General features: G+C 37.9%; 1 protein-coding gene across 14 annotated transcripts in view; it reads right to left on the reverse strand.

Moving 5' to 3' along the window:
- LOC119577017 (protein N-terminal glutamine amidohydrolase-like) overlaps positions 1 to 7,659 on the reverse strand; it is a 36,982-nt gene extending 29,323 nt beyond the window's left edge. The window contains exons 1-3 of one of the 14 annotated variants that reach the window (XM_037924718.1): positions 7,511 to 7,659; positions 7,228 to 7,393; positions 941 to 1,267 (exon numbers count right to left, since the gene is read on the reverse strand). In XM_037924718.1, coding sequence (XP_037780646.1) covers positions 941 to 1,059 — 119 coding nt within the window. In that variant the 5' untranslated portion in view covers positions 1,060 to 1,267; positions 7,228 to 7,393; positions 7,511 to 7,659. The other 13 variants (XM_037925224.1, XM_037925174.1, XM_037925361.1 and 10 more) reach the window with 13 other exon arrangements.
- Positions 7,660 to 10,000: the final 2,341 nt, after the last annotated feature.

Raw genomic sequence — 10,000 nt, forward strand, 5'->3', positions numbered from 1 at the left:
TATAGATGAAATATTCAATGTGCAATATTCAAGAACTAGTGTGTAAATATTAGCAGTAATAACCATAAATTGAATGCTTGTGCATGAGAAATATAACATGGGAAGGCATGGAAATGTGTTAGAAAACCTTTTGAAAATAATACAGGACCTTAATACATTGTAATACATATCAATGAAATGAGAACAGTGAAATTAGTGACACGAAGTCTTAAGTAAGAAGTAAACACTCATGAAGCTCATGAACAGATCCACAATACGAGAAGTCTAGTTCTCCTACCTCACATAAAACTGAAAACAATAAATATTCAAGATGTCAATAACACAAAGTACACTTCTTATGATTTTTGCAGGTCAGTTCCAACTACATACAATAACTGTTGTGATGCAACATATATATATATATATATATAAAATATATATATATATATATATATATATTATATATAAAATATATATATATATATATATATATATCTACAGTTGGATGTACTATTGTCCCGGTTGTATTAAAATACACATCTAATTTAAGTTCCTACTTTCTTTTAAATCATCTATCAATATTTAATCAATAATGTACATAATAAACATCAACAAGTGGAGCTCTGTTAACCCTTTAGTATTCGGGTTAAAATTATTCATTTTAAATTAATGTAAACTATCGACCAGTTATCTCCACCATGACTGTTCTCTTGACATCCAATCGTATTTACACTCAAAATATGCTCATCTAGCAAGAATAAAAGGTTAATATAAGATTCAACAAAGCAGTAACACATGTTAAAAAAGTTCATGCATAACTTCCATCATGAACAATGACAGCAAGCATTTAGAGGAGAAAAATCTTTTAAAAGGTTTCAAACACGGTATCGCTTGTCCCATCTGACCGCACCTTATCCCACCATGCAATCATTCTTAAGTGTTCTCCTCATGTGTAACTTACCAGTAGAACTGTGTGTATGGACAGTCCTCTGCCGCAGGCACGATGGTTTTCACAGGTTTGGCAACAATGCGTCTTGAGGGACTATCAGTGTCTCCGGATGTGTGAGTTTGGGCTGCCATGATTGCAATTAATGTGCCGTTAAAGGCAACTTGCAGGGACAATTACAATGTTCTCAAGGTAGTATGAGATATGCACTGACACTGCACAAGAACAGTCTTCTGGTTAACTGATGTGTCTCTTGCTAATTCACTTGTCTCTGAACCTGCATACTACTTTCAGGCTTTCTGAAGCATACTCACTACTTCCAAAACCAGCTCTGTACTGGCACTTTTTTAAAGAAAGGCTTCAGTTAAGAATCTATAATCATCTCCTTTGAGCAAATTCTAAAACTAGAGCACACGATGACAATTTTTTTACAAACTCATAATAAAAACAGCCAACATCTCAGACACCAAGTGAAAACACATTTTTGATTATTTTGGAATATGGTTGTATGCAGCAGCAAAATGAATGACCAAGTTGTGTGTTCTAATCAGCCCAGGTTATGCCACCAACTCAAAAAGGGGGTCAAATGAATGCAGAACCTCAATCCCTTTACTGACTCTTACAAAAGCTTGGTCGTAAAACAAAGGCAGACATGGCAAAAATCTTTCTAATTTGATAGTTTCTGCCATCCTGCTGTCCAAATAGTTACTTAGTGACACAGGAAAAATATATCAAGTGAAGTTTATACATATTCATATCATTCAACTGTAAACAAAGATGACAATTCTATAACTGTGGTTTAAAAAAGAAAAATAAAGAACAAATCCTAGAATTGTATAGAGACATTTCCCCCTTTTACTGCTTCTCAAGTAATAAACTTTACACCACTTCCTTCTCTAACAGAGATCTGAAATTTTATTTACTCCCCCCCCCCCCAAAAAAAAAAAAAAAAAAAAAAAATCTAAGATATTAACTTTTACAATATTGGCTTTTACGAAACAAGACAAAAGGCGGAAAAAAAGTTCAGCACTCGCTTTGCAGTGAGCCGCCAAGCTCTTTCCCTGGGAACTACTCTCAGCACCTTAGCATCAAGTTGGCATAGCTTCAAACTGTGTAAGTATTTACAACTATGATTTATTTTTTGTATCCACTGGCAAATTGTGGCCAAAAGAATCCAACAGGGTTCATAAGGGGACTGGAAGTAACTGTTCTAATTATGATGAATGAAATTATAAATGTATTAAACTTGGCTCTATCTACCATTCGTATCATTTATACAAGAACAGTGAGAATCTTTGACGATGCCAAAATTAGTGTTTTGAAGTCGATACCTTTAGTGCGTCCAATCTCAGGTAAGTAAAAAAAGGCAACTCACCCAGACTCTGGAGGACTCAAGTCTGCCATTCCTTTTTACTTTAATCAGCTGATAATACTTAGAGTAACATGTTTTTGCACTTTTAAAGCTTATATGCATTTTACTTGTTTTTAATGAAATGTGCTGCACTAAACACCACTCTGCTACTTCTCAAAAGGAACTGCAAATTCAAGATTTTTTTTTTTTTTTTTTTTTTTGACACTGCAAAGAGGATAGCAGTGGAAAGGATAAAAATTCTATTGCTTAAATGGACTGATTAAAGTAAAAGTGTGGGTGTTCTAAGATTATCCTATAGTAATATCTCCTAGAACACTAAGGGATAGAAAAATTCAGAGCTATGTTTTACATGATGTAAAATAAAGAGCAAGATTAAAACCTGCAACAAACAGTTGAAAAAAATTGGCCAGTACACTGACCATTCCTCTGTGCACCATATATACATAATTACAAGCACAATTTACAACTTTTTCCCATAATACAGAAAAAATGTGAAATACAAAAAAAGAGAGAGAGAGAGAGAGAGAGAGAGAGAGAGAGAGAGAGAGAGAGAGAGAGAGAGAGAGAGAGAGAGAGAGAGAGAGGAGAGAAAGAGAGAGCGAGAGAAAGAGAGAGAGCGAGAGAGAGAGAGGAGAGAGAGAGAGAGAGCGAGGAGAAGAGAGCAGAGAGCGAGAGAGAGAGAGAGGAGAGAGATGGAAGAGAGAGACGAGCGAGCAAGAGAGAGAGAGAGAGAGAGAGAGAGAGAGATGAGAGAGAGAGAAGAGAGAGAGAGAGAGAAGAATTCCACTTAATATTATACTGCGTAATTCCCACATCATACTTTTGACGAATGTTATTGAGTTTAATGTTATGCTGTCAATGTTATCTTCTTTTGAAAGGTTTTATCAGAATACTCTACTTTGAGAGAGCAGGTTAAAGCTGTATTGAGTTTTCTGGTTCTGCGTCACAAGGTGCACACGAACGCACGCATGCACACACACAACTTACAAAATAAAATTAACACTGGCATGTAACAGAAAGATTCAAAATCTCTAACTTGACCAAATTAAATAAGGCTTTTTGGGGAATAGTATTGACAACACAAGTAATAGCAATAATGAACCCATTAATAAATACTGTAGAAAGAGATTCATATAATTCTGCTAAATGAACTGTGAGTAAAAAAAGGAAAATTGCAGCTCGGCTCCTCCAACACAAAAGACAAGGAACAGAACCTCTAAATTCAATTTTATTCAGTAAAACTTCATCTGTTTGATGCTTATATATGCATTCATACTTCACAAAGATATTACACACAAACATTAAAACGGTTTCTCTCTTCCTCATCATTCTTCCTTTATTTCCCTCTCTCTCTCCTCCCATCTCTCTCTTTCTCTCTCTTTCTCCCTCCCATCTCTCTCTCTCTCTCTCTCTCTCTCTCACACTCTCACCTCTCTCTCTCTCTCCCCCCCCATCTCTCTCTCTTTCTCTCCCCCATTTCTCTCTCTCTCTCTCCCCATTTCTCTCTCTCTCTCTTTCTTTCCTCCCATCTCTCTCTCTCTCTCTCTCTCTCTCTCTCCATTTCTCTCTCTCTCTCTCTCTCATTCTGTCAGCAGAATAGCTTCTAGTACCTAAAACAACACTACATCTCCTCAGTGCCTTCCCACAATCATATACTTCCTACCAGACTAGGCTTATTACTAAATATTACCAATTAACAAGAGAACATAAGAAGAACTGATAAGAATATACTGATACATACAGACATTAGTCAGTCTATTGTGGTAGTAAAAGATATGATAATAATGTTAATAAGTCAAAAAAAGGCCATTTACTGCATTGACTGATGAAATATCTTGCCCCAAACATGCTTGATATGGGCCATCTCAACAGAAAATATGTTACATCTTTTTTCTGAAATTGTATGGAATAAAAATGGTAAAACAAACTTTGTATTAACAAACTTTGCTGAACCTGGTTATTGCTCCTGCCACCTAATATCATAAGGGGTGAGGGTGGTAGTGTAGGAGAAAGAGTAAGAGAAACAGTGCGAGGGAGAGGGAGAGAGAGGAGAGAGAGGAGAGAGAGGCAACAGAGAGAGAGAGAGAGAGAGAGAAGAGAGAGAGAGAAGAGAGAAGAGAAAAAGAGGGGAAGAGAGAAGAGGGGAAGAGAGAGAGACAGAGAGAGAGAGAGAGAGAGAGAAGGAGAGAGAGAGAGAGAGAGAGGAGGGGGGAGAAGGGAGGGGAAAAAGAGAGAGAGAGAAGAAGGGAGGAGAGAAAAAAGAAAGATAAAAGAAGAAGAAGAAAAAAGGGGGAGAGAGAGGGGGAAAGAGAGAGAGAGAGGAGAGAGAGAGAGAGGAGAGAGAGAGAGGAGAGAAAAGGGGGAAGGGAGAAGGGAGAGAGGAGACGGGAGGGGGAAAGAGGGGGGGAAGAGGAGAGGGAGAGAGGAGAGGGGGGAGAAAAAAGGGAGAGAGGAGGAAAGAGGGGCGAGAGAGAGAAAGGGGAGGAGGAAAAAGAGGAGAAAAAAAAAAAGGTGGAGGAAAAAGGGGGAGGGGAAAGAAAGGGGAAAAAGGGGGAAAGAGGAGAGAGGAGAAAGAGGAGAGAGGAGAAAGAGGAGAGAGGAGAAAGAGGAGAGAGGAGAAAGAGGAGAGAGGAGAAAGAGGAGAGAGGAGAGAGAGAAAAGAAGGAGAGGAGCGGAGAGAGAAGGGGAGGGGAAGGGAGAGAAGAGGGGAGAGGAGGTGGAGGGAGAGGGGGGAGAGAGGGGAGAGAGAGCGGAGAGGGGAGGGAGGGAGGGAGAGAGAAGAGAAATTATAGAAAAGCTCTCTTAATAAACTTTAGAGACATTTTCTAATGAAAATACCCCAAAATGTCCAAAAGTAACAATTATTTAACAAAACCCAAATACCAAAAAAAAAAAGGGTAAAATATGGACCAAAACCTGGCATTTTGGGTTTTTTTTGTAAAAACCAGAGAGGGTAAGGTTACATGAACATCTCAAAAAATTTCAGAAAGAATAATATAATTTTTTCCTTTTATGTACACATTTCATGCATTATTGGGGAGGAATTCTTTAAGATTGATACCAGGGATTTAACTTTTTAGAAAAATAGATATGGAATTTACAAATAAAAATAATATCTGCATGCAGAATAATAATGGTAATATAAATGATCGAAAAATACCACCACATAAAAATATCAATAAAACAATAATAAGAATATACTAAAAGTAAGATAAAAGCAAAAAATAATTTAATGAAAAAATTGTTGTAGTGTAAAATAAAAATAAATGATAATGATAATAATGATGAAAAAGTTTAAAAATAAGTTTAAAACTACTACTAAATAATAATAATAATAATAATAACATTTAACAATAATAATAACAAAAATGGTCAATAATAATAATAATAACAACTACAACTACAATATGTTAATATCAACAAATACATCAAAAAATTCACAGCAATGCTGTACCCTAAGGATCATAAAAAATATCTTTGAACCTTCTTAGGTATGAAAAACAGAATGTCTAAAAATGACATCTTGTATAAGCACTGACTGCCTAAAACTCCATGCCTGTAGGCACTCTGGCTAAGGGTAACTAGCTTCCACCATACATTCAAGGAAGATAGTGCCTGCTGACCTCCCTGGGAATTTGTCAAGGAACCAGTCTAAGCTTTATCTTGCCAGGACATGCATGGTGAGTGCAGAGTGCAGAGACCATGGCATCACTTGTTGCAGACCTATTCTGATAATAATGAATAATAATAATAATGACGTTGATAATACTACTACTAATAGTAATAATAATAATAATAATAATAATAATAATAATAATAATAATAATAATAATAACAATAATAATATCATCTTTAGCAAAAAATTCACTAAGAAAATCTATTTCAGATCATATATGATACTGACTTTCCAATTTTCTTAACATTAGAAATCAACATTTGTGTTTCTATTCCATGACAACAACAACCAATGAAAATTTAAGATAAAAGTCCACGGATATGTAGAGAAATGCTTCTACAAAGATTTACGAACAATTGCTTGTACGGCAACTTTCATTCTGAAAACATCTTAAATATGTTGTTATTCATTTTCCATAACACTGTTTACACAAATGTTAATTACATGAAAAGAATTTAATCTGTGAACTAATCGCTGGAGTTATTAATAACAAATGCCATTTTTTGCGGTATCCTGGAAAAACTGGGCTGTTAGATTTATGCATTGGCTTGGTGGTGTCATACAAGAATATTATAAATACCAGAACTAAATGAACCAAGTATATAAATATGGAACATAAACGGGGTAAATTCAAAATACATTGAGGGGTAAACTTAACGTGCAGTGATTTTCTGAATGCCTTTAGCAATCTCAGGAAATTCAGGCCATGAGCTGTGATTATTATACACCAACACATGCTTATCTCATTTCTATCAGGTTATGTTTTACTTATGCAGTCAGGGAATTTCACTTTCACATAAACAACACTGCACTGGACCAACAGCTGACACAAGTGCTGGCTGTCTGCGGCCTCACGGCCTCCCCACACGCTCGAGGTCCTCCTGCTGCCACGGAGGTCAAAGGTCCACTAAGCAGGGATTGCAGCAGCAGGCAGCGGCGGGCACGTGGCACTAGCTCCACACTAGGTACTAGGAGGGTGTGACCCCAGTGCTCAAGCATGGCATTACACAGGATACTACACAGACGGAAGAGTGTGGTGTGCGCTCACAACTTGGCTCAGCCAGCTACGGACTGTGTAAGGCGTGATTCTAGAACTATTTCTATGCTTAAGCAATGTTCACGTCATGAAAAGACATCAAAATACACATTGTGCTACACACATATACAACGACTACTACACAGCTCTACACAAGCGTCCACTGCGACTGACTCTAGGTCATGAATCAAGACATAATTCTCATGGCATTCTCGTACTCGTCCTGGCTGTTAGTCTGGCTGCGGTCAAAGTGCACTCGGTTCCAACACTGCCGCTGCGCCGCCGCCGCCGCCGCCGCCACCGCGCGCACGCCGCCAGCAGCACCTCCTTCGCCCTCACCCGAGCACCCTCTGCTCCAGGGCCTTATTAGACATTTCCGCCTCTCTGAAAAATATTCAGCGCCTCTGGAAAATCCCGTAGATAGCATTGGCCGACACACTTGTCGCGATGTCTGCGCAGATGCTGCATAACACACACGCGCGCCGGAGTGCCAATCGATACCTGGTGGAGGGGCCTTGGCAGTGCCTCGTCCTCGCTTACGCCGCAGTCGCTGTCGGCGGCGAAGGCCCGGGGCTAGAATGCGTCGCCGCCAAGGGCTTCATCCTGCCTCTGCGGCCCTCTATGGCTGGTCGCCTGCAGGACGTCCCCTGGAGAGGCTGCATATTTGGCCCATGCCTGCGCGAGTGCTTTCATTCGAATTAAAGCTGAATCATTTTATTTAGATGTTATTTTAGTTACGGCGGTGTCAGGGTGGCAAGTCTCGAGACTTGGCAAGGTTTTAAGAAGGCTCTTTTCAAGTGAGAGCATTTTCCCTTCGGATTTCACTAATGAACTTTCATGGCTCATGCGGCAACAGCACGTTGGCTTTCATCAGCAGCGGACGGGAATTTGACCATGCATAACCTTTGATGGAATTGGCTACGGTAAAGAACACTATGCAAGTGCTCTCTGTATGATACCTAGCACGTGTTAAGTTCATTTAATTTTTACCATCATTCCGTTCAAGTTGTTTATGTTGAATTTCGCTCCCTGCAAATGCTTTATGAAGCGAAGGGAGATTCACACCGCTGGCCACCCTATGACGTTACCTTCCGTAGGGCATTCTGAACACCTGTCACTTACTACACCTTTCCGATATGAGCGATGTGCGCAAACATACACCGAATTCACAAGTTACCCCTACAACATTAAAGACCTGCTTAAACATTAGCAAAAGTAATCAGGCAGAAATCCCATAATGTTGGGCCGCATTCTGTCTCATTCCCCATCTGCATTGCGCCCTTGCAGCGTCCATGGATTTGTAGTACACCGTTACTGCGCTACTTTTGCATTTGCAATTTAATTTTCCTTTCTTCCACTGATGAAGACACATTACCGCCTTTTCAGAGAGGTGATCCATATAGTGATGATAATGATGATGATAATAATGATAATGTGGATGATATTAGTAAGGGTGATAATAATAATGATAGTAATAGTAATAATGGTATTGTTAATGATATTTATAACAAATGATTGTAATAATAATAGTATTAACAATAATTACCCTTATTGCAGTTGTTACTATCATTAATTTTCTATTTTTTACAGCAATTTTCATTATTATGGTTGCTGGTGTTATTATTATCATCGTTATTATCATCAATATTATCATTATTATCATCACCATCATCATCACCATTAGTTTTATCACTGTTATAGTCATCTTTATCACCAGTATCATTTAAATCAATATCAATATAATAATGATAATAATAATAGTTATTATTATTATCATTATTATTATTAATTTCCTTATCACCATCATTATCGTTATATTACTATTTATATTTTGGATTTCTCCCCCATGCATTCCCCACCGAACCTCACAACCTCTCGTCTCCACTACATCTTCCCTCCTGCAGATATTCGTTTGTCTAACGTGCACACAACTTCGCTCTATTAACCAGCTCTCCCGAGGAATAACATACACGTGTCCCACTGTGTGTGTGTGTAAAACGAAATCGATACTGTTATTGGTTTGTCTCCGTAAGTTGGTTCATGTGCATGTGGGAGAGCGACCGTCTTGGGTTTTGTTTTAAACTGGTTTGAATATACCTGGTACTAGTCATTTCTTCATAAAAATGTCATTATTCTGATTGATTGACATCAGTCTGTGTGGTACATATGCAGTAAGACAAGGTCACAACACTTGTTGCTTTTGTCAATTACGTTATATTTGTAGACATAAATAAAACGACATGTCGATAGATAAGATATTGTAGATAATGTGATCGGAATGATAATTTGATTGCTCTATACTTACCCTTTTGTGTCAGCATCCTAGTCGTGTAGACAATTCACTCTCAAGTCCTAAAGTCAGTTCACTAAGGGAAAAGATATCTCTCAAGTAAAGAAAAAATAATTCTCAACATAATAAAATAGTGATTGTACATCAGCTGAAAGCACGTATAGATGAACATCCATGATTGTTGTAAAGTTACTACTCGGTTTTAGAAGTTAGAGAAATCTGGCATACCTGAATTACACCTTTGTAACAGGATAAAGCATATTACTTCCCTTACATGCATGTGAAAAGGAAAATTTGCAAAATTTTACTCAAGTCTACTATCTACGGATATTGGTCTGGCTCTTTGGGCATCTAAGAAATTATGACTGAGCTCCCTTATCGTAATCTGTTTTTCATAAAAATATCTGCGAATAATTCATAGACACTGTAACTTTAATATAATCTTTGTAATCCATCATCGCGCGACATAGACTGTTGTAAGTGGCTATGATAGTCGTCGTGTATCCTAGGAATTTCCCTTTGTCCAGCAAAAATTATTTTTCCTTGAGTGTGAAGGGCTTTGTTCCAAAATTACCCTGTCCCATGCAACGACCTTGTGCGTATGTTGGCAATGCTAAAAAGGGACTTGTATTTGCTCCGTCAGTCTGTGTTTACTAAAAGTTTTCATACGCTTCGATACACATTAGTACTTTTAACATAAC

Source organism: Penaeus monodon, chromosome 1 (genome assembly GCF_015228065.2).
Source record: "Penaeus monodon isolate SGIC_2016 chromosome 1, NSTDA_Pmon_1, whole genome shotgun sequence".
In the NCBI taxonomy this organism is placed as follows: domain Eukaryota; kingdom Metazoa; phylum Arthropoda; class Malacostraca; order Decapoda; family Penaeidae; genus Penaeus; species Penaeus monodon.